The following is a 25,775-nucleotide window of genomic DNA, read 5'->3' on the forward strand; positions in this document are numbered from 1 at the left end:
ATATATTTTTTGTCAGACTTTGGCTGGATCTATTTAAAATTTATCGTTGTATGTGCCCAAATCCAGCCCATGATGGGATAAGGATAGTTTAAAGATGGTATCTATTGCCACTAAACTCCGATGAGATAGGTAGATGATTGAACTGGAGATCAATACGAAGACGAGCTGAATGTTCGATGGGAGACCGAGATGAATGGCTCTTTCAATCTATAACTAACAGTTCACTTGCTGAAATTTATTCGATGGAGAATCTTCTTATGTCTAAATCAGTTTAAGGAATAATGAAATGAGAGAAAAAAATGATGAAACATGACCTCTATGTTTAAAAAGACTTACCTAAGGATGTCCTCTACCTCATTATATATAAGAGAAAATACACAAGCTATTACCCTAGGTATTAGGGGTGCAATTAATACATTAATGGATTGAAATCGTTGGTAGTTACCACAGCCACGTTGAGCTATTGTGGACATAATTTTTGCTGAGGAGTCAGATCGATACAGAGCCAAGATCAAAAAATTCACTTATCCCCATGTCAGTACAATATAAATTGAACAAGATAACGGCGGAAAAAGAAAAAGAAAAACGGGGGATGTATGAGACCCATTTTGATACAAGGCCCAAACTTTGTCATAGAAAATGCCCCACCAAGCATGCTTTTCTTTCGTCTATTATTAACTCCCAGCAATACGACCTAATAACCTCACCGCTGTACGGTATGCATCCCATTAAATCTTTTATGGAGGAAGTTCTCTCTCACTTCCTCCATTCCACCCTGGGAAACAGATGCCGGTCCTCAACACTACTCTATTCCCCGTTGGGAGCACCAACCCTCGGTGGCAATTGGTGCGTGCGACACACGGGTAGTGTAGGTGACCAAAGGTACATGGACTGAATCAAGGAATGGACTGGTGAGGGGGAAGCATGCCCTGCGGCATATGCGAAGACGATAACTGGCCGGTGGATGGCGTCACACCAACCCAACCGAGTGAACGAATCCCTACGAGCCACGTGGAATGCAAGCAGTACATCGTAAACCCATGGTATGTTTGGGGCCCCACTACTCTAGTACTCCGGATCTTAATTGAACTTTGGATGCGTCTATAGCGTAACGGCTAGTAGCCGTTTGCTCTCCAACGGCATTGCGTCCCGTTTAGGCAGGGGAGTGGGGTCCGACCGCTTCCACCCCTCCTCTACGGCTCTACCTTTACCTTTTCCCGCCGAAATCAGCCGAAAACCCCGCGACAGAGGCAAAACTGGAGGCCCGGAGAAAAAGGAGACCGCATTCCACGGCGGCAACGTTCACCTTTTCCTCTGCGGGACTCCCAAGGTGGTGAGGGCCTTCTAATCAATCTCAGCCAGTCTCTGCGAGACTATTGGTAGACGAGGGATGGGAGAGGAGCATGTGCGAGATTTCAGGCAGCACATGACCCTAATCAGTGGCTCATGCCGAAGGGCCCCTGCCTTGGCCACCCCTCTATCCGGTCAAGTCTGTCCTCTATGCTTTTTATGTTCTCTGAGTCCTCTCTTTAGCCAACATGCTAATAGGCTAAGACCAGAGAAATTGGGAAATAAATATATCATTTTTTTTTATATATATTCTTATAAATTGCAGGCTATCTGTCATTTGGGGATATGTAATCATCGCTACATTGGAGATTGCTTGCATCGTCCAACACCTGCTTATCTTACTAAAGTCTTATGTTTGACGTATAAATTTAAGAATCAGAAGTTGGCTGTGCAATGGTTAGACTTGCTGCTAGGAATTTGTACAGAATTGCAGGCTTGTGGGGTCTTTATAAGTGTAATTTTGCTTTGGAGGAATTATTAGTAAATTATCGCTCTCCTTTTGTGTTTCCTCATGTTTCCGTACTGATGCCCTTCTTTGTTTTGGTAAAAGGTGGTGCCAGGGGGTCCTGACCAAAATAACTTCTACTTGCGTTTTTGGCAACGCTAGAAGATTATGGCTAAGGATCCTTTACTCACTCGCCTATTGCTTTCTTCTTCTTCATAGAGATTCGCCATGAAAAGCTATACGATTGTTTGTTTTTGTAAAAATGGTCTACTTAATTGAAAGATGGGCAAATAGAGTAGTAGATAGGTGTTTTTCGAGAGCCGGGTCCGAACAGGCTTGGCCTAGGCCATGAGCCAGGGAGTGGTTGGTCTTGGGTCACGGTACTTACGTGCCCTTTTGAGCGTTTCGTCGGATGTGTTCTTGTTATTGGCTACTAAATGTCAGTTCCATTGTCGAGAATTGGGTTCCTGAGCTAAGAGGAGGAAATTAATTAGTTTGCCAATGAACAATGTGAAAGGTTTATATACTGCAGGTGTATTCTTTATAGTTAAATAAACGTGCAGCATTATATTTTTTTTCGTTCGATGACACAATGATTGCTTATTGGTTTTTCAAATGGTATCATGCAGGCAAGATACCCATACCTGTTTTGTTTTGGGTGGACGTGAATTATAACCTGTCTTTGGACTTCTCAGCAAAATTATTATTCTATCTTTAGGCACAGTCTATTTGGAAATATGATAAGACCAAGTAATTGCCATTGGATTATGGACCTTGCACTTGCTAAATTGTCTACAATCAGAACAGTCATGGAGATAAATATTCGAATCCCAACACATGTTCAACCGCATACATTTAGAAGCTAATTTTCACCTCCGGATAAATATGTGAGGTTTTGTGGAATTAATGTCATTCCCTCAGTAGGACCACGCTTATGCTACAGTTAGATGTCAATGCATTATAAAAATCTCGTTTGGCATGATTGATAACTGTCTTTTGATCAGATTTCTAAGAATATGCTGCATGAGTTTATGATTAAATATTATATATCACCGTTCTAGGTGCATTTGTATGATTTACATATCCAAATTGTATTTTCTTCTATCCTTTTCTCAAATCTTTGAATTTTTCTGATTTTTAGTAATATAATATTCTCTGTTTTTGATGCATGTCATATTGTTTAATATGAGTTCAATTGAGACCGCTTTTGCTAGGAGTTAGATTGCCATTGGTTACCTCCAATATGATATATGAATAAACTACTTTATAATTTACATTCTAAACTCTCTCCCACCACCCCCCCCCCCACCCTCACTCTCTCTTTCCGTGGGTAATATTGATAAGGTAGAACTTCAAAAAAATAATCAAAAATTAACACATGAAAAGAGAGAATGAAGAAAAGGGGTGCTTAGGCACACGCGTTTAGATTTACTTTAATGTATATATATTCCCTGATCCTATTGTCAAAACAAAAGGAAAGCAGACCTCATAACCAATCTAAGGCCATGTCACTGTGCATGACTAACAAATTAGAGCAGAAAAAATATACAAAAAACAAATAAATATGAATTTCGGGTTGACATGACTATCATAAAGCTACAAATATGGAGAATGGAAATAAAGTCTACTCAGAACCTTAAATTTTAGATTTTATTTTTTTAAATTTCGAAATTAGATACGAGCTAGAACTAGCTCCCTAGCACAAATTATAACATGAGCAATGTTGGACCTAATCTGTCCTGGTATATAATATAAAATGAATTAACCAATATTGCAAGCATCAAATTTAAAGCTAACTAAAACCATACCTTATTTAATTTCTATGATAGTCCTCTTTTGATAGCCTAAGAGAATCGCAGGTCATAAATCCCCAAAGACGAGATGCATCGATCTATTAGACTATCCTAATAATCAGCATTAGAATTGCACTCCCTTGCCCGAGAACTTCCTCCAGCTAGACTTGCTAAGAGCAGTAGTTACGCAGGTTTAAACTGGGGGCAATATCACAGCCCATTTTAACAATGGTGGGATAGCCCAAATAATTCAGGATTTTAATAAACATAAAGTCAAGAAGCCCTAGCCTAACCATGCCACTCTGACTTCTGGAATTCCAACTAACATTAACTGTAACATAATAAACTAACATGGTAGTTAAAACTTACAAGTCTACAACAACGTTAGGAAAAAACCAAGGCGAAAACCAATCCCACGGTCTGGTAGGATACCCCACATTAAATGTGACCGTTAGAACCCCAAAGCCCTCATAAAGACAGCCTAGTCTCGATCACTGTTTATACACCACCTATACCCAATGTGGGAAAGAAAATCCTAATCTACTAATGGATCCTAATCGGCTAATGGATAAAGTGATAAAGTATATTGTTCATTTCCCTAAAATCCCCTGATACCCCAACAAATTTATTGTGGATAGACTTATTCTAGGTGGGCATAGAGATATTCCATAAGGGCATATTGGTCAAATAAGATAAGCCACGGGGAATTAATTTAAGCCCGGTTCTCTCATGTGACCCATGGGTACACAGTGAAAGACCTAATAAATGAGAGGCGAGGCTTTTAAAGCGTGATTTCCAGTGGCAACAATAATGGCAGAAGAAGAGAGTGGTATTGGGGAGTTTTTGGCTCTATAAATAGAGCTATTTCCTAGAACACTTCTGCACTGCTTGTGTGGCTCATCTCAGTTGGGGTTCAGCCGGGTTGGTTTAACGGCCAAATGGCTCTGTCCCCTCCCTTCCCTCTGCTCCTCTGTTTCCTCCTCTCTCTGTTTCTCTCCACTGCCTTGGCCTTCCCAGCCCAAGGGCTCAAACGCCACCCTCACCATGGCCCCGCCAAACAAAACTATAGAGATGCCCTCGCTAAATCCATACTCTTCTTCGAAGGGCAGAGGTCAGGGAGGCTTCCCCCCAGCCAGAGGATGACCTGGAGGAGGAACTCTGGCCTCTCTGATGGCTCCACAATGCATGCAAGAGCTCTAACTCAAACCATTCTTTGTTCATTGTCTTCTTTTCGGCTCATTTTATGGGGAAAACTGATGTGGTTTTTTGTTGGGATAACGTAGGTGGACTTGGTGGGTGGGTACTATGATGCAGGGGACAATGTGAAGTTTGGGTTCCCCATGGCTTTCACCACTACCATGCTCTCTTGGAGTGTGATAGAGTTCGGGGGGATGATGAAAGGAGAGCTCCAAAACTCAAAGGAGGCCATCCGTTGGGCCACTGACTACCTCCTCAAAGCCACTGCCCACCCCAACACCATCTACGTTCAGGTTTCCCTTCCCTTCGCCCATTCCCTGTCCTGTTCTCATTTCCTCTGTTTTCTCTCTTTCCGAGAGCAATGTGGCTCCTCTGTTGATCTTATGCTGAAGAAGAACTCAAATGTAGGTTCTCTCTTAAAGTGTAAAAATGCAAGAAAGTGTTTCCGAAATATTTGTTTCCTTCTCTTCGTAATGCTGCAATGTAGCACCAAATAGCACTAGTCTTCACTAAGAAAAATGGTATTTTAGAGCTTTAGCTCCTTTGTTTTTGAACTTTTGCGGAGCTTTTGAAGCATGTTATCTTTGGGGGTGTTGGTTTCAGGTGGGAGATGCAAACAAGGACCATGCTTGTTGGGAAAGGCCAGAGGACATGGACACCCCAAGAATAGTCTACAAGATAGACAGCAGCAACCCTGGCTCCGATGTCGCTGCCGAAACCGCCGCAGCGCTTGCCTCCGCCTCACTGGTCTTCAAAAAGTCTGATCCATCCTACTCCAAGCTTCTCCTCAACAGAGCTATCAGAGTAACACCACCACACCCCACCCCTCCCCCCCAAAACTCAAAACAGAGACCCATGTTAATTACCCTTCTCAACACCCCCACCTCTGAAACCACCTTTCTTCTTTAAATGGCTTGCAGGTGTTTAAGTTTGCAGACGAGCACAGAGGCGCCTATAGCAACGGGTTGAAGAACGCTGTCTGCCCCTTCTACTGCTCCTACTCTGGCTACCAGGTTTCTGAGTTTTCTCCTCTAAAATATTTGATAAACCCCCACCACTTATCTATTTCTAAACCCAAATACTATGTTTCCTATGATGAAGGATGAGTTATTGTGGGGAGCTGCTTGGCTTCACAAGGCCACCAGGAACCCAACCTACCTTAACTACATTCAGGTCAACGGTCAAACTCTTGGAGCTGATGAGTCCGACAACACCTTTGGCTGGGACAACAAGCATGTGGGAGCCAGGATCCTCCTCTCCAAGGCATCATTCCTCATCACCTTTTAGCCTTTTCTCCATCGTCTTATCATTGTTGTAACGAAAGGTCTTGTTTCCAACTACCAGGTTCTAACCAAGTTTTCTTTTATTGGGTTTGTAGGCTTTCTTGGTCCAAAATGTGAGGTCCCTTCATGACTACAAGGGCCATGCTGATAACTTCATTTGCTCCTTAATCCCAGGGACTCCTTTCTCTCAAGCCCAGTACACTCCAGGTCTCTCCTCCATCTTATAGCATCGTTAGTAACAATTAATGTACATGTGGCTTTGATTCAGCTAAAAGTGCTCTTGTTGTGGAAATGGGGGGAGAACAGGGGGGCTGCTGTTTAAGATGAGTGATAGCAACATGCAGTATGTGACCTCCACCTCATTCTTGCTGCTGACCTACGCCAAATACTTGACCTACTCCTCCAAGGTGGTCTCCTGTGGTGGAGTCACCGTCAACCCTAATAAGCTCCGCAACATCGCCAAGCGCCAGGTGAGCCCATCCCCGCCACTTGAAGCCGCTCGAGGGAAACGCGTTCCCATGGGTTCCAGCAGTTCCTTGCCGCTCGTTTCCCCCGAATTACTTCACAAGTATTTCCTGGTGATCACGTGACCTGATGCTAAATTTGGTGGGGTTACCACTGTTGCCCATGTACTGATAAGAACCATAACAGGCATCTGGTCACATGGTCACCAGAACGGGGGAAACGTCGTGTGAAATGGACGAGGGAAACGCGACGTGTTAACTTGTCCCGCGGAGTAACTTTTACTGACTGTTTCTGTGCTCTGTGTGGTTGTTGATGTGGGCTCCCAGGTGGACTACTTGCTGGGGGACAACCCGGAGAGGATGTCGTACATGGTGGGCTACGGAGCAAGATACCCACAGCGGATCCACCACCGGGCCTCATCGCTGCCGTCCGTGGCGACCCACCCCGCCCGGATCCCGTGCTCGGCCGGGTTCGCCGCGCTGAACTCGCCCGCCCCCAACCCTAACGTCCTGGTCGGGGCCGTCGTGGGCGGACCGGACGCACAGGACCGGTTCCCGGACCAGCGGTCCGACTACGAGCAGTCCGAACCGGCCACCTACATCAACGCCCCCCTCGTGGGCGCCCTCGCCTACCTCGCCCACTCCTTCGGCCAGCTCTAGACCCAACCACTTATATAACTAATGGAATGTATTAGTCCCAGTATTATCTATATAGTATTATAGACTTAGGTTTAGGTGCAAGTTTGATTAAGAGGTTTAAGTATGGAGTTAAGGACCCCAGTGCAGCTAAGGAGGGCACGGGAGGGTCTGTTATTAAGTGTTTTGTTATGAAGCTTTGTCTAGGAGAGCATGAGTGAGAAGTGTGGATGTCTGTGTAGGTTAGTTGGGGTGTGGTTTGATGTATGGGGTATTATGGGGCACAGGACTCGAGAGGGGTCACTTGGGAGTGTTTGGGGGCGTGAGCTTTGAACGGCGTTTGTACGGGAGAAGGGGAGGTGCGGCATTGACCCTTGTAATTTCTTGTCCACATCAATTTGACAAGGAGCGGAGCTTCTCTCTGTGTGCCATACCTCTAGTCCCTATTGGTTTGGATGGTGTTTCTTTATTTGCGTCAGCACTCTTTTTTTTTTTTTTTGAGACAAATTAAACAGTGGAATCCATTTTCTCGCGGAACAAAAGTATGTTTGAGTGGGAGAAGTTGGAGTTTGAGCCGAAAATAAAAATGACTGCGTGCACTTAGAAGATGCGGTGGTGGAACAGGGTGAGTATTTTTATTCTAACCATTTTATCAGAAGAACTCATATTGATTTTAATTATAAATTAAAAATTAAAAAAATATAATTATTATATTTTTATTTTAATTTATTTTAATTTTAATTATAATTAAATCAAACACCTGATTTATTTAGTCGAGGGAGTTCTATTTACGTTTCCATTCGGGGAGAAAATGAAAGTCTCTCAAAATCTAATTTTTGACCCCCGTTTGGTATTCAAATTCCGACTCCAGTCCAGAATTAAATATGTAAGGGAATACAATCATTTTGATTACAAAATGCACCTAAGAATCCTTGCTATCTTACCATCCCTGATCAACCACATGCATCCAAAGATTCTTTCCATCTTACCATCCCTGACGAACCAATGTGCCGTTTAGGTTTCTTTTGTTTATCTAGTTTGTTCTAGCATCAATGGATATTATATAGTCTTAGTTTCACTCAACTTGGATTTACCAAGGATGGGTACCTCTGCACAGGACACTCCCCATTCTCTTTCTGCAAAGAGGGGAAACGTTGCATGAGCTAATTTTGTTGTTTCTAGAGGAAAACAAGAGTTACTTAAGTTATGCTCTCCACCACATTTAAGTTCATCGTATTATACTCCCTTAAATAGAGTATCAAAGTTCAGAACAAAGCAACTGTTGACAATAGTGCTCACAATCGTCATGCTAAATCCATCCCTCCACTTGAGTGGAAAAATAATAGCCTGTGGCATTGGAATTCATTGGAAGAGAGCAAACTATTGGAGCCATATGAAGGATCAAAGATGTGCCCCATAAGCACTCCTGGATTGTCACCCCTTCGCCTCATTGCAGACTCAAAGTCATCATGATATGCAGTTGTAATACAAAGTGGAATGGAATTCAAGCACGTGAACATCTGTTGTTATACTCATCCCAAATATTAGAGATTTGATATAGTCCACTTGTAACTTAATCATTTAAGATAATTTAAGATAATTAAGATGATAATGAATAATTAAATTTTTTTTGAGATAAAGATAAACTGAGATAAAAAAAAAAGATTCCAATTCTTTGATAGAAGGAAGTTGTATTAATCTACAAGAATCCCTAATCTAGTCTATACATATAGTTTGTAACTCCCCCATCGAGTATAGATATTGAGATCCTTTGGTATAAACTAAAAAAATTCTTTTGTAGGATAGAAATAAAATAAATTCATTTATAAGATTCATCTTCCGATATTCTTGCAATTTTCTTCATCTTTGATTTGTTTTGGACTTGAACAACAAGGCCTAGATGCATATTTACTTTTGTATTCAAAATACATTTTCTATATCTAGTGATATCAGAGCCACCTTTATGCTATTTTGTTCAATCCATTGCTCTTGTTGCTATATGAAAAATTTGTATATACCATATTTTATATTTATTTTTGACATATTAAAGATTGTATGATTATTATTTATGAATAAAATAAAGAAGAAAAAGATTTTTATTTCTTCTTCCCACATCAAAATAGATGAAGTTGACTGTAAGTATTGAAGCCATAGCATTAAATGTAGATCTGACTAACCATCTTAGTCGATCGCTTGAGATTGGAGTTATCTCGATTTGGATCCATTTCCTGATATTGTAACAGATTTGTTATTTATTTATTTATTTATTTAGAGATCCTATGATTTATTTTTAAGGCTTGATTATTGTTTAAATAAATAAATAAATAAGCATTTTGATAAGGGAAGAAGAAAGCTAACACCCTCCTCCACCCACCATGGTGGCCAGGCTTCCTCCCTATCGCTGGTGTCCTCGTTTGATGAGGACAGCCAAACCTCCAGCCTGCAACCACCAGCCACCATCCCTTAATAATAATGAAAAAAAGGAGAAGAAAGGAAGAAGGAGCCATCAGATCTAGTTCACCGATGGTTATTCTTTCAAATCATCGGGAAGCCGAGCAATAAGACGCAGAGGAAGCCGATGGACCATGAATTAAAGGCCTTCATTGGCCGCCAGCCAAGGGAGAAGTGCCAGAAAGCCGTGTCTAAGATGGCAATTAGGGTTTTTCTTTTTTTTCCCATGGCCGCCATTTGGTTTTGAAGAAATTTGTTCGACCCTTCTATCATAAGATCTTGGGAGACAGCTCCCACCGATTAAGGTATTTTCAACAGCCTCCAGCTGGCATATCAGAAAGGAGGGGGCATTCGATTTTCAACTCTTCCGTCACTCCTATTTGGAAGAAGGGAGAAAAAATGGCTCCTAGCAGTCAAGACGGTGGTTTCAGGCCGACCGTCGGTGTCTCGCTGGAAGTCGATTTGGGTGGTCAATCAATGTCAAAAAATGATTTTCAGAGTTTTGATCGAGAGAAACAAGAGGAGGAAGAAGGAGATTTGGATCTAATGGGCTCGGATTTTGGGTTCCAAACCGAAATCCGAAACCCAGTTACCCATTTACTAAAATAGAAAATTTTGTAATTTAACCCTTGATAAGTATATAATCAGTAAAAGCCCTATTAATTGACTGAATCAAACTAATTTAATTTAATTTAGAGATATTTGCAATTTAGTCCCTGATAAAATAATTAATTCCATAAAGATCTTTGAAAATTACATTTTGATCCCTATGATAGAGTTATTACATAAAGATGTTAAAAAATACTATGATTTCGTATGTAAAGTTTAAAAATTTTTCTAAACCTTATGCAGTGAAAATAAATAAATTAAAATATTTTTAATTTAAATATGTACCAGATCTGATTTAAAAATCATAGCTAGGATCTTGACACGAATATGTTACCATGATCTGAAATCTGAAAAAAAAAATAATCGTTAGTAAAATCAAATCGAAAATCAGATCTCCATACCTTGGATCCTGTGGATGTCCGGGGTTCTAATCATAGCCGCGCACGCGCCTGACCTCTGCTGGTATCCACATAGAGACGTCTGATCGGAGCATTGAGATCACCGGTGTGCTAGCACCTTGTAGAACTCACTCCTCAACTTTAAATCTACATCTCTTCTTCTAGATCTTGAAGAAGAAGATCGCTGCGTGAACTCTTTCACGCAGATCCATCGGGATCTGAAACAGATCATAAAAAAGAGAAGAAGAACTTTTCTTCTTCTCTCTCTTTTTCACTCTTAGATCTGATCTCTATCAGATCTGGACGTTGGGAATGAAGGGGAGAAAGAAAGGAGGTGTTGGGATGAAGGTTATGTGGTAAGAAAGAAGACCCCATCACCTTAGCGCACGCCACATTTTTTTTCTAAAAATTTTGTCGCACCCTAAGAAAGTCCTCATGCCCCAAAAGAGATAAGATCATATCTTATCAAAATAAAGAAACTATGGTGTGGAAAAGATGAAGAAAATAAGTTGTGCGCCAAAGAGAAATCGCGTGAGATCTCTCACACAAATCTTTTAGCGCACGCCCACCTCTTCTTATATTTTGTCGCACAAAAAATATCCCACGCCTCCTTTTCTAATCTGATTAGAAAGTTTTCTTGATAAGACATCTATTCAATCATATTTGGATAGTTGTCTTAAAGAAAGAGAGTCCCAGAAAAATGAGGTGCCAACTATTGGCGCCCCTCTTCTCTTCACATGCACAAGAAAATAAAGGGGCGCGTCTCAATGCATTGGCACCCCTCTTCTCTTCACACGCACAAGAAAATAAAGGGGTGCGTCTCAATGCACGTCCTCCCATTCTTGACATAAAAACTAGAGAGAGAGTCTTAGAGAACTTGAGCTCTCTGAGTCATGATTCTTCTGATTCAAGTTGGATCTTAATCGGATTCAAATCGAGTCTGAATCTAGTCAAATTCGAAAGGCTGTCAAGCATGATCCAGTCAAGCTTGAAATCTAAATCTGATTTAGATAATTGAATCCAATTAATATTAAATTAAATTAAGTCTAATTAAATTAAATCTGATTTAAATTAATTAAAATTTAATCTATTATTTAATCAATCTTAATAAAATTATAATATTTATAATTAAGTCCCTGCGCTAACAATTAGCAGCTGCCAAAACTGTAACGATTACAAATTAGCAGTTTCTAAAATTCAAACTATCAATCCGATTGATAATTCGAATACGATCCAAGCCATTGATTAGATCATGCTTCTTTTGTGTGTGACCCCTCAGGTTCTATTCTGTCTGATAGTGAGACATATCGTGATCTCCATCACAGTATCATCGAAACTTTTTTCGATGGGCTGAAACAATTCCAACTCACCTCAACAAGGATCGTTGATCCAAAAATGATCCTAGTGAGTTCTCACGATCCACCAGTGACGCCTAGCAACATGTAATGGCAATCCAACAGAATAAAAAAATAAACCCCTAGGTGTAGTTATCGTGTGATACAATCTCTTTATCATAAGTCCCGGCTAGTCGGAGGTCATAGAGATCTTGTCAAATCCCATCGTCAGTCATATGCTAGATTGACTTGACTCAAGTTCATTTATGAATCTCGTGAAAATTTTTTTTCAGTATTCACATTTACTCTGATCAGAGATTTTCTGAACTCAGTCTTGTGAATCGCATAGGACTTCTCCTTTTCTATCAAAATTGATAAATTCCATCTAGATATATTCTACTCCAAACAGTGAATCTAAACCTACAATAGCCAACATACACAGTAAGGATCCGAATGATTAGAGATCAAGAAAACGTGCAGTCAAACTAAGTAGCCTCGTTGCGAATAGCCAACACACCATAGATCAAAGAACCAGTCACACCACTGCAGCATCGAGAAAATCACTGATGAGTGAGTAGACATCTAAGTAGTTTTTTATGTCGATCACGCTCAGTGCAAGTTGTTCTCTAACAACCACCGCACTCTTATCCCAGTGTCTCTACACTGCAGACTCGAAACTCATCTGTCCTAAAGGGAGGTAATCTGTGCACCGATCTTAAATAGATTGATCACTGTCCTCCGTGATGATCCTTCGATCATGAGCATTTAGAAATTAACTACTAATGATGTATGTCTTAAATTTTCAACATCTTGAGAATATACAAAATCATCTTTGCTAATTTCTAAGATAAATCATGGATACAAATGACATGTTTGGTTATAAAGACTGCCTATCAAGTATAAAATATGTCCTAGAGAAAAGTGTGTATCAGTCAAGATTAGCTTCTAGGGCATACATCTAACAAACTCCTATTTGCACTAAAGCTAATTTGCCATATACCTGAGCCCCATCTACTGAAGACAAGCTTCGGTGTTTAGCTAGCTAAGTGACTCGAGCCCACCATATTCTATGTAGAGTCTACTCTCTGTACCTCCATGTATTTCTACTTGAGGTAATCGCGTATATCCCTGCTCTATGTGCATGGACTTCTGATGAGACCTTGGCTCCTTCACGAAGGCCATGGATCATTATCTTTGCAGTATAATATCATAGCATCTAATGGTATGACATTCAGTTCCACAACTACCATAAGAACCAGAACATATCCTACACATCTATAGCATATTCAGCTTTCCAGTAGTCGATTGCTTGAAATCCTTTCAACATACCGAACCAACATAACTTAAGAATACATGCTGATATAGATATTCTACCATCAGCATCAGTATATCCTCTGACTCTTAGCTCTAATCCTTCTTCAAAGATGATGAATAATCTCTCAGTGCTTCTCAAGTACTTAAGAATATTTTCACAGCAATCTAACGTTTCCAGTCTGAATTCGACTAATATCTGCTCGTGACTTTCACAGCAAGATATACCAAGTCGAGTACATAGCATGATATATATCTATGCCTAAGAGGATAACGGATCTCTTTTGGAGGTTTCAATACTGAACCCTTTCAGCACCTCTTCTATATACATGTCTGTGAAAATCAAATATCCTTTTAGGATCTATCTCTATAGACTTTTATTTTCAGAATAAAAGATGTTTGATCTAAATCTTTGATAAAAAAATTCTATATATAATCATATCTTAATCGATGTCAGTATGGGACCCTCCCACTAATCCTCATAAAACTACATGATTCCTCATATCACGTCGTTGTAGATTTTGAGATCATCCTTATGTTCTCAATCTCCCTCGAGAAATACTTTTTCTTAATCCTTTGTAAGAATACCAAGTACCTTTCTAAAGGATGAGAGATCCTACTAGATCTATGAGGTGGAGGAGGTACTATATATACTGGCTCATCCTAAATAGATTGTATAGGTCCTGTGACTCGTTGTTCTTCAGAGACTTTCTCTTTGGATTCATCCTCCCACTGTTTTCAAGAAAATAATATGATTGTTCACAATCACATTGTGAACCACTGGGAAGAGAAAGTGACATCCCAAACTCTTTTGGGATACCCCATAAATGAGTTCTCACAAACCTATTCTCTAACTTGTCCACCATATCATATCTCATATGGTGTGGTGAAACCAATTTTAGAAGGAACCTAATTTAAATTTTAGAAATTAAATCTTGTTCCTAAAGAAATAATAGTTGAACTAGTGATGTTTATGATGGACCGGATCATATCTCATACAGCACCATTGCTCCTCACATATACATCGTTGAGCTGAGGTGTACAAGGAGAATTCCATCATGAAACTATGACATTCTCTTTAGATAATCAATAAATTTTTTATTTGGTATTGCGTCCTCGATTTGATCGAAGTACCTTTAGAGTTTTTCTGATTTATCTTTTCTACTTCACATCTGAATTCTTTGAACATTTTAAAGTCTTTCACATTTATATCTTACATACATACCTATACCATGACTATTCATCGATAAAGGTGATAAAGTCATAATAATTTTTTAGTCTGGCTCATCAAATGGGCCATTCACATTATATGTGTAATAGGATAAATATCTCAGTGGTCCTATCCCTTTGACCTATAAAGGGTGGCTTCATCATTAATCCTCAAAGAGATGATTTACAGACTAGATATGACTTAACAGTCAATGAGCCCAAAGATCTATTTTCTCAAATTAGTAAATCATTTTTTCTCATACATGATCTAGCTAAAAGAGCCATCTATATACTTCAGGTTATTTCGTTTTGGATCTCTTAGACCCAATGGCATTCACTATTTGCTCAAATAAGTTCACAAATGCATCACTATGCAAATGATAAAGAATTAAGTCCAAAATGGTAATCACTGAGGTTAAGTGTCTATGGCCACAGTGTAACTTTTGCACCATCGCCGACTCAAAAGAGTCACTTTACCTTTCTTCAGTCCTCTTCCTTTCTTAGATCCTATACTAAAGTGCGTAATATGCACTAGAGTCTAATGAAAAGAGAAAATCATAAGATCAAATTTGAGTAATTCGACATACCTTCCAAAGGTGTGTCAATATTTCTTCAGGTTCTCCAGATATATATCTCTGAATTTTTTAAGATCCCTTAGTTACCAGCATATTGATCAATTTAGTTAAGATGCTATAATATTTATTCATATAATAGTTTCACAAACTATCCATCTGAATCAGAAATTGTAGGATGAAATCTATTAGTAATTTCTTATGCATGATCATGTTGAACTTTTTTAGCTCTTCAATATTCTTGATCATTGATCATAGATAAACTGCCCATCACGCATCTCATGCACTGTGCGACTCTGATCATCTCACAACTATTGCAGATGAATCAGTTTGTCATTGACAGTCTACATGTCCTTATGCATATATTAGATTTCATCAACTATGGAGTCCAATTTATAGCACCTAACCTAATTATCAATATCCAACCATTTGTCAAGGATAGCTCGTTGACCATGGATTAGACAAGCTAATGATATTGAGTTAATCTGGTTAAGAACATGGCTTAATTTGTAAAAGCTAAGAACTATTCTTAGATTCCTGAGCCAAAATATGTAATCGATTTTGATTAAGTAGTTGATATCTAGGATTCGAGTAAGAGGATTGGAAGCTGACAGAATTGACCATAGAGAGTAAAGATTTAATTAAATGATTATACTTGTAATAGTTTGTTCTAGAGACTTTAAAAATAAATAAAAATTTTTACTAATTTTTTGAGTTTCTCACACTCCTTGGATAGATAAACGAAAATCCTAACGTGATAAGTGGTTCTAGTGGGTACTGCGGTCCCATCAATGTATGGCACCTCACCTAATAGTTATTGATGACATGTATATCAATGCGTAGATAATTTTTTATCCAGATGCTTTTCCAAGCATATTGCAGCAACTTGATCTCTAAATCTTGTAGTCTTACTTAACAGTTATTGGCATATTTCTTAGTTAAGCCCAACCCACCGTTCATTAGTGAGTGCAAAGCCATCATTGAATCTCTCACCTAACAGTTATTGAGCCCAACCCCATCTTTACCTTGGGGCATCTAATGCCAATAGAGTGGTTTGCCTTCCCGATGCAACCGAACCACTGTAACCATCCGAAAACGATCAACATCGAAAAAGGCATCCACATCTCTACAATGATAGAAGATCAGTAGACTTAATATTTAGTGAAAGATTTAGGTTCAGATCTCTTCTAATTAGTCACATATATATGATATAATGACTAATATGGTTTAGGTCAACATATTTCATGTCTGACCAACCTAGTCGGCATGGGTGAACTCGGATCAACAAGTAACCTAATACAAAATATAATCTTCCAAAATATCCAGGCAAATGAAGATGAGTGGGGGTCCCTCTGTTGCTTTCCTTAGACACCAACGAATTGATCAAGTCAGACAACGAAACCAATTAAAGAACCACCATCTAATACTTATCTTAGACACCAAATTGATTGATTAGAATGAATTAGGTTAACCTATGGATCCGGACTCGAACCGCTAAGCCAAATTTGGTCTTGACTTAATCAATTCACATCAAATGTGAATCAATTTGGCCAACTACAACTAAATTCAATTTTAAATCTTTTTGACCTAATCCTAATCAACTCTTGATTAGGTTTGATTAACTGCTCAAAATCGAAAAGGATTCTAACATGATCTAATCAATGACTTTAGTTGTAATTTAGTCTCTAAACCTAATTTGTTCAATCCATATCTGAAATCTATATTTTATGCATTGAAATTTAGATCTTAAATTCATAATTTTAGATCTTATAATTTTGAATCTTAATTCTCAATTAAGTACATTATTTACATGGATTTAAGTTTAGATTTTGAAATAATTTCTGATCTAAACAATTTATATAATATCTCATACAATTTTATTGTTTGCAAAATCTAATCGATTCATCTTAGTACACGAATTGATTTGTGTCACATTGAGTCAGTATAATACTAAGATAAATAAAAATCTGTAGACCTAACCTGCACAATTGAGTCGGCTCATCAGCAAATGAGCCGACCTATTAGGGTCTTGAGTTGACTCTAATAAAAATAAGTCAACTCATCAAGCACTCGAGTTAACCCAATGGAGAATCGAGTCGACTTTACAGACATACCAGTCACAGTTTCATATTTTCATACAAACAGAACATAAGGTTCTAGATCTAGGACTTTGCAGAACTTAAATTTTAGATCGTGTGTCAAAATAATATATCACATATAATTTTAAGTGATCTAAAATACATAAAAATATATGCATAATCTGATTTAAATCTAAAAATATAACACATACAATTTTTCATTTGCTATTCATCTTCATAAAAAATATTACAGCGGTATCCCTACACGTCATAAGAGAGAACCCATCGAATGGGCAAGAGAAGAACTTTAATCCCTTTATCTTTCTATGATCGGATGGCCATGATAATTATCCCAATTCAATTATTAAGCTACTAAGAGATTAATCTAATATATCACATATGTAATTAATTAAAAATCAAATCTAATTATCTTTCACATGTCAAATATACGACAATAATATTAAATCTATGTATGTAAAAAAAAAATCAGTAATCATACTAGATCCAAATTAAATTTTAATTAACATATTCATATCTAAAATTAATTTCAGATCTGAATAATTTATGATTTATTTCATATCTGAAATAATTTTAGATTTAAAATAATTCTGTAATCATATTACAGCATGCAGAAAAATTAGATCTAACATTAATCGATGTTCTACATCATTTTAGGACAACCGTTCAGTATATCAGGATTATACCTGGGCAACCTTATTTTAGAATAATGTTAATCATCTTACTAACCTTCAGATCTGATTTTTACAAATCAAAATTCAGATCTGAAAAATTTTCATGTCTGTATCAGAATCTGGCTCTGATACCACTGTTAGAAAATACTATGATTTCATACGTGAAGTTTAAAATTTTTTTTAAACCTTATACAGCTGAATTAAATAAATTAAAATATTTTTAATTTAAACACATATCGAATTTGATCTGAAAATCATAGCTAGGATTTTGACATGAATATGCTACCATGATCTGAAATCTGAAAAGAAAAACAATCATTAGTAAAATCAATTCGGAGATCAGATCTCCATATCTTGGATCCTGTGGATGTCTCGGATTCTGATTGTAGCCGTGTACGCACCCGACCTCTACTGATATCCACACGGAGATGTTTAATCAGAGCATCGAGATCATCAGTGTGCTAGCACCTTGCAGATCTCGCTCCTCAGCTTTGGATTTGCATATCTTCTTCTAGATCTTGAAGAAGAAGATCACTGCACGAACTTTTTCATGCAGATCCGTGGGGATCAGAATTAGATCATGAAGAAAAAAGAAGAACTTTTCTTCTTCTCTTCTTCTTTCTCTTTTTCACTCTTACATCTAATCTCTATCAGATCTAGGCATTGGGGATGAAGGGAAGAAAGAAAGGAGGCGTTGGGATGAAGGTTATGTGGTAAGAAAGAAGACCCCATCACCTTAGCACACACCACACTTTTTATTCTCAAAATTTTGTCGCACCTTAAGAAAGTCCTCACACCCCAAAAGAAATAAGATCAAATCTTATCAAAATAGAAGAACTATGGCATTGAAAAGAGGAAGGAAATAAGTTGTGCGCCAAAGAGAAATCGCGTGAGATCTCTCATGCAAATCTTTTAGCGCAAGCCCACCTCTTCTTATGTTTTGTCGCACAAAAAATATCCCACGCCTCCTTTTCTAATCTGATTAGAAAGTTTTCTTGATAAGATATCTATTTAAATCATATTTGGATAGTTGTCTTAAAGAGAGAGAGTCCCAAAAGGATGGGGCGCCAATTATTGGCGCCCCTCTTCTCTTCACATGCGTAAAAAAATGAAGGGGAGCATCTCAATGCGTGCCCTCCCCTTCTTGGTGTGAAAATTGGAGAGAGAGTGTTAGAGAACCTGGGCTCTCCGAGTCATGGTTCTTCTAGTTCAAGTTGGATCTTAATCGGATTCAAATTGAGTCCGAATCTAGTCAAATTTGAAAGGCTGTCAAGCTTGATCTAATTAAGCTTGAAATTCAAATCTGATTTGGATAATTGAATCTAATTAATATTAAATTAAATTAAGTCTAATTAAATTAAATTTAATTTAAATTAATTAAGACTTAATCCATAATTTAATCAGCCTCAATAAAATTATAACATTTACAATTAAGTTCCCGCGCTAATAATTTGCAGCTACCAAAACTGTAATGATTACAAATTAGGAGTTTCTAAAATTTAAACTATCAATTCGATTGATAATTTGAATATGATCTAAATTATTCATCAAGTCATACTCTTTTTGTTATGCGATCCCTCAGGTTCTATTCTGTCTGGTAGTGAGACATACAATGATCTCCATCACAGTATCATCGAAACTCTTTTCGATGGGCTGAAATAATTCCAACTCACCTTAATAAGGATCATTGATCTGAAAATGATCCTAGTGAGTTTTTGCGATCCACCAATGATGTTTAGCAGTATGTAGTGAAAATCCAGCATAACAGAAAAAAATGAATCCCTAGGTGCAGTTATCGTGTGATACAATCTTTCTATCATGAGTTTCGACTAGACAGAGGTCATAGAGAACTCATCAAACCCAATCATCAGTCATATGCTAGATTGGCTCGACTTGAGTTCATTTGTGAATCCTGTGAAAACTCTTTTTCAGTATTTACACTTACTCTGATCAGAGATTTTCTGAACTCAGTCTTGCAAATCGCATAGAGCTTCTTCTTTTCTACCAAGATCGATAGATTTCATCTAGATACATCCTACTCCAAACAGCGAATCTGAACCTATAATAACCAACATAATAGTAAAGATCCGAATGGTTAGGGACCAAAAAAATATGCAGTCAAACTAAGTAGTCTCACTGTGAATAGCCAACACATCACAGGTCAAAAGATCAGTCACACTACTACAGTATCGAAAAATTACTGACGAATGAGTAGACATCCAAGTGATTTCTCGTGTTGATCATGCTCAGTATAAATTATTCTCTAATAACCACCTACATTCTTACCTCAGTGTCTCTATACCACAGACTCGAGACTTATTTATCCTAAAAAGAGGTGATCCGTGCACTGATCTTGAATGAATTGATCACTATCCTCTGTGACGATCCTTCGATCAAGAGTATTTAAAAATTAACTACTAATAATGTATGTCTCAAATTTTCAACACCTCGAGAATATACAAAATTATCTTTGTTAATTTTTAGGACAAATCATGGACACAAATAACATGATGGTTATAAAGACTGTCCATCAAGTACAAAATATGCGCTAGAGAAAAGTATGTGTCAGCCAAGATTGGCTTCTAAGATATACATCTAACAAAAGACCCTTGGATTATTATTTAGATATAGTAAAAATCATAAAAAGATTATAAATTAAAGTATAATGACATGCGAATAAAATTATAATTAAGTTATTAGAGATAATTAACTTGATCCATATGGAGTGATTATTTTTATGATTTAATTAGAATAAGATGGTAATCTAAATATTAAGGACATATTTTTTCTAGACCCACAGATATAGAAATTTACTATCTTTTGACATCTATGTTGCTAGTCTTATTAAAATTCGTTGAAAATTTTAATAAGAACGTTGAAAATTCGTCCGTCCGCTACCGTACTTTTTCCTTTATCAAGTTATAGTCATTCTTTTTTACCAGCTTCCGATCCCCCTACCGCCCGAAAATGGGGAAAGTTGGGAAGTTGGCAAAGAAAATCCATCAGACAAGGGTTCCAAGCAAAAGATACCAAAAGGGAGTGGTCAAGTCTTTCTGGCTAGTGCCGAGATACTATCAAAAGATCTCTCTATTACTTCTATTCTATATCCTTCTAAAAGGAAAATTCAAGCCGTAGCGCGCGTACTCTTCTTTACTGAGCGACCCATTACTTAGAAAAAGTGAGCCACCGCCCTGTGGTTCTGCACAGCAAAAACATTTGGATTAAGGACATATTTTTTCTAGACCCACAGATATAGAAATTTACTATCTTTTGACATCTATGTTGCTAGTCTTATTAAAAAAGTATGAGTAAATTCTATGCATAATGCATCTCTGTCCACAGAAAGATTAAAATTTACTACTACCATTAATATTGATTATTTCATATTATAGTTTATGCTTCACAGCACTAAAGTTTTTTATGCTTATTGATTTTACAGCTAATCATACTACATATATTAATGATACTGCTCTTATTCCAATGCTAAGTGGCGATAACTTTTTTGACTAAAAAGAGTGTTCTTTACACTCTTGAGTATAAAAATATTGACCTAACACTTTGATGCGTAGTCGTTGATTGCACCAAAAATAACTCTACTCACTACGTAGGTAGGATGAGTTGAGATCGTATCCTCAGGGACCTTGGGCTAAGTTGAGATTGCAAGATAAAAGAAAGAAGCGTTGTTTTTGATTTAAAAAATAAATTATCATAAAATTGAGGTAATTAAAAAATAAAGAGCTCGGAAGTTTTGAATTAATTTGCACTAGCAGAGTTGTATCTCTTTTTTAACTAAATAGATGTGATTAATCTTAAGAAAAATATCTGTCTTTCCTCGGCACACTCCGTACCCGTAGATCACGGTGCGTCTTCGGAAAGTACTAGGTAACCAACTCTTCTTTCCTCGGCACGCCCCGTATCCGTAGATCACGACGCATCTCCGAAAAGTAAAAGTTGTTCCTAATATTAATCTAACAAGAAAGCATAAATAAAAGCATATGATAGGGAGCAAATAAAGAACTCATGATAATTTAAATAAAAAGCATAATCTTTATTGCATATAAAGAAATACAGAAAAGTTTAGAACAATAAACCATCTCTGTGTCGTTACAAAATTTCTTCTCCACTCCCAAGACTGCTAGCCTAGCTGCTCATGAAGTAGTCCCTTTCTATTCCTCTATGCAAGGCTCTAGAAGAATTTCTGGGCTCCTCCCTTCCAATGAGAGTACAAAAGTCTTTTTATAGGTGTTAGGAGGGAGGAGTTTTACATGATTTTCCGATGTGGGACTAAAAAAATACAAATCTTTCAAAATATTTCTAAATATTATTTTTTTCCTTATTTTGAACTTGTCTGCCGTGCGCCCACACCCGCATCAGCGCCCGTCCCGCTTCCACGCTGCGTCCCGCGTCCGCGCCCCGCGTCCACGCCGCGTCCCGCGTGTTCACGCGCGCCCACGAGCCCATGCTGCCCACATTCACGTGCCAGCTTTCTTTTGTTTTGAATTCACGTCAAACCGCGCCCAAAGCTTTTGAATTCACGTGAAACCGCCCAGAGAAAATCAACGTGAACCACCTTTTCACATACCAAAAAGTTTCTTTTTGGTATACTTGAATTTTGCTCGTCCTCGAGTAAAATAGATATATCAGCATTGTGTACTGACTCGGTTTTGAATCAAAAATTAGGTTAGGCATCCCAAAAGGTAGATGATACTTGGTCAGACCATTAAAAAGATATTTCATTGGATTATCAATTTGACCCAATTAGTGGTTGAGTATTAACTAAAGAAATTTCAGAGCTTTTCTTTCACCAACTCCCCACTTTACTCTTTAAATCCTCTAACTTAATGGGAAAGAGGTTTATTATCTTCTTGCAATTTAGTCTCCTTAATATATATATTATTATTTTTTTTTATTATTATTATTATATAACATTGCCTACCTTTTTACGCGAACCACAATGCTTACTTAGGCGAAAGGGCCCGGTTACTCAGTAGGAAACCAATATTTTTTTTTTTTTAAGGAGAATTTTTTTTAAGGAGAATTTTTTTTTTTTTTTTTGCATACCTCGATCTTTCCACCCAATTTCTCATGAAGCAGATTCTTTATTGAAATCAGTAAGAAGAGGGTTTGTAGAATCACTCCTAAAATTTGATCTAGTTTAAATCCTACCATTCATTGGGTTTTCTTAATAATTTATTCTTCAGTATCTCTAAAATTATCTTGACCGTTAATCATTCATTTATTAGGATGCCTAATAAAATTTGAATCCACAAAACTAATTATTTCTGACCATACTCGAGGATTTGATTAATTTCCTCCCCCCCCAACTTAATCTACATTGTCCTCAATGGAGTAGGAAAGCAAAGAAAATAAAAGGAGAGAGTGCACCTGGGATAATTTTGCTTTGGAAGTTGAAGATAGCTTCATTGATTAATAGGCTCTTGTTCTAAATTCCTGCAGCTGCGGTAAAGTAAAAAAAAATATGAAATCATTGGGTTGCCTCCCAACAAGCGCTAAGTTTTATGTCTTCAGCCAGACGTCAAGTTTATTAACAGACTCTTCCATACAGAGTGGTCCTTTATTCTTTAAAAAAATGATGATCAGTTAAAATAAAATAGAAGAAATTTGGGTTGCCTCCCAAAAAGCGCTAAGTTTTACGTCTTCAGCCAGACGTCATATGCAATAAAACCAACAAAAGATGGGTAATGGCTCATACTTGATTGTCCATGGAGGAGTGGTTTTATCATGTGGTGTATCCAACAATATGTTAACTTCTTTCATATATCCCTTAAAGTCATACACTCCAAAGTGAGCCAAGCAAGTATCTAAGGGTTCAGGTGCTAGAATTGTGGGTGTTGCATCTTCTATAATATCTTCTAGTGTATCTACTTTGAAGCAAGTATCCATTGATGGTCCTTGAGAAGCACCAAACACATTCAGTCTCAGTTTCTTATTCCCAAACGATACGTCCATGACTCCTGTCCTACAATTGATGCATGCATTTGCCGTAGCTAGGAAGGGTCGTCCTAAGATAATGGGAATTTGTCTGGGGTTGCCACTTAATTCCATATCAAGAACCAGAAAATCAACTGAAAAGTAAAACTCATCTACCTTGACCAAGACATCCTCAAGCATTCCACGTGGTTCCTTAATTGATCTGTCGGCTAATTGTAATGTGACTGATGTGGGTTTCAGTTCTCCGAATCCAAAGAGTTCATACACCGAACTAGGTAAAAGATTCACACTTGCCCCTAAATCTAGAAGAGCTTTTTCAATGTGATAATCTCCTATAACACAGGAAATGATGGGGGCTCCTGGTCCTTAAGCTTCGGAGGAGTGGCATGCTGGAAGACAGAACTAGCCTGTTCAGTGAGACGTATTTTCTTTGGGATTTGTGATCTAGATTTACGTTTTTTGATGCACAAATCCTTCAAAAATTTGGCATAAGCAGAGACCTGTTTGATTGCGTCTAGAAGGGAAAGATTAATTTGGACTTGCTTAAATAATTCCAACATCTCATCAAGTTTTCCTCCCTTCTTATCTGCAGGAAATGGGGCTTTCAGGGCATCCGGAAATGGAGCTTTAGGCAAGTAAGATGACTCCGGTGCAGTTGGTTCCTTCTCTATTTTTAGGTCCTCTTTGTTCTTGGATGATTTGGATTCGGTTAGAGGTTTAGGGTCGGTCTCATTGGTTTTACTAGTGTGTTCAATGACCTTCCCACTTCTCAGAGTCATGATTGATTTGGCATGTTCAGAAAAAGTTTCTGGGGTATTAGAACTCTCAATCATAAATTGTCCTCTTGGGTTGGTCTCGGGTTGGCTAGGTAATTTTTCTTCTTCCCTCCTACTGAATGCAGTCGCTAGTTGACCTATTTGGGTCTCTAGCTTAGCAATGGATTGTGTGTGGGAGTTAAGGATCTGAGTGTTGACTTCTAATCGTTCTAGTGCTTTCAGAACTTTTTCCTCAAAAGCTGAGCTATGACCAGTAGTAGATGGTTGAAGCGCATTTTGAAATTGATGGTATGATCCATGCCTATATGTTGGATCCTGATATTGAGGTCGAGGTGTGGCAGGACCAACCACTGGTTGTGGTCTCCAGGAAAAATTTGGATGGTTTCTCCAGCCGGAGATATAAGTGTTCGAATATGGATCATTTCCTGGTCTGCGAGCTTGTTGGACTTGAGCTTGCTGAACCTGCTCGTGCACAAACTCAGAAAATTGAGGTGCGGCTGGGCATTCACTAACAAAATGGTTCGGACTTGCACACAATGCACAAACTTCTTGGATTGGATTAGGTGGAATCGGGGATTGTCCAGTGTTTAGAAGACGATCTAATTTTTGGGACAGTTCATCTACCTTTTGATGGATATCTATGGCATTTTCTACTTCATATATTCCACCTCTTTTTGAGTTTAACATGGGTTTATCTCTAATAGAGGCAGACATATGATGTAATGAATTTTTACTTAAAATTTCAAACAGTTGCCATGCCTCATCCTCACTTTTCAGCATAAATATCCCACCGCATGATGCATCGACCATTTATCGATGTCTTTCAGAGAGCCCATCATAAAAATATTGGATTAACTGCCACTTTGGTATAGCATGGTGGAGACATTTTCTAATAAGATCTTTTAATCTCTCTCATGTTTCATGAAACATTTCTCCATCTAATTGGAAAAAACTAGTTATGGCTTTCCTTATTTGATTAGTTTTTCCTATGGGAAAGTATTTCTTGAGAAACTCTCCTTGCAGCTGGTCCCAGGTTGATATAGTCATGGAATCCAAAGTATGTAGCCAGTATTTGGCTTTGTCCTTAAGTGAAAAAGGAAATAATTTCAACCTAAGAGCATCATCGGAGAAGTTGTGAATTTTGACAGTTGAGCATATCTCAAGAAATTCTTCAAGATGTTTATAAGGGTCTTCATTACTAAGTCCATAAAATGAAGGTAACATT

The 25,775-nt window shown here is 38.0% G+C and overlaps 1 protein-coding gene and 1 non-coding gene across 2 annotated transcripts; both read left to right on the plus strand.

Annotated features, from left to right (window-relative positions):
• The first annotated feature begins 4,450 nt into the window (after window positions 1-4,450).
• Window positions 4,451-7,604, plus strand: LOC105045147 (endoglucanase 3). The gene is made up of 8 exons (XM_010923315.4): window positions 4,451-4,775; window positions 4,872-5,078; window positions 5,389-5,589; window positions 5,706-5,798; window positions 5,887-6,048; window positions 6,164-6,275; window positions 6,375-6,538; window positions 6,860-7,604. Exons 1-8 carry the CDS (start codon window positions 4,527-4,529, stop codon window positions 7,190-7,192), a joined length of 1,521 nt encoding a protein of 506 aa, XP_010921617.1. The 5' UTR covers window positions 4,451-4,526; the 3' UTR covers window positions 7,193-7,604.
• Window positions 7,605-25,418: 17,814 nt separating this feature from the next.
• LOC140858233 (small nucleolar RNA R71) lies at window positions 25,419-25,524 on the plus strand. The gene has a single exon (XR_012141801.1). It is a non-coding gene; the product is annotated as a small nucleolar RNA R71 (small nucleolar RNA).
• Window positions 25,525-25,775: the final 251 nt, after the last annotated feature.

Source organism: Elaeis guineensis, chromosome 5, assembly GCF_000442705.2.
Source record: "Elaeis guineensis isolate ETL-2024a chromosome 5, EG11, whole genome shotgun sequence".
Lineage (NCBI taxonomy): Eukaryota > Viridiplantae > Streptophyta > Magnoliopsida > Arecales > Arecaceae > Elaeis > Elaeis guineensis.

Coding starts and splice junctions, on each gene's coding strand:
- LOC105045147 (XM_010923315.4), top strand. CDS start 4,527: ATGGCTCTGTCCCCTCCCTTCCCTCTGCTCCTCTGTTTCCTCCTCTCT. Junction 6,049..6,163: donor CCAGGATCCTCCTCTCCAAG/GCATCATTCCTC, acceptor TTGGGTTTGTAG/GCTTTCTTGGTCCAAAATGT. Junction 6,539..6,859: donor GCAACATCGCCAAGCGCCAG/GTGAGCCCATCC, acceptor GTGGGCTCCCAG/GTGGACTACTTGCTGGGGGA.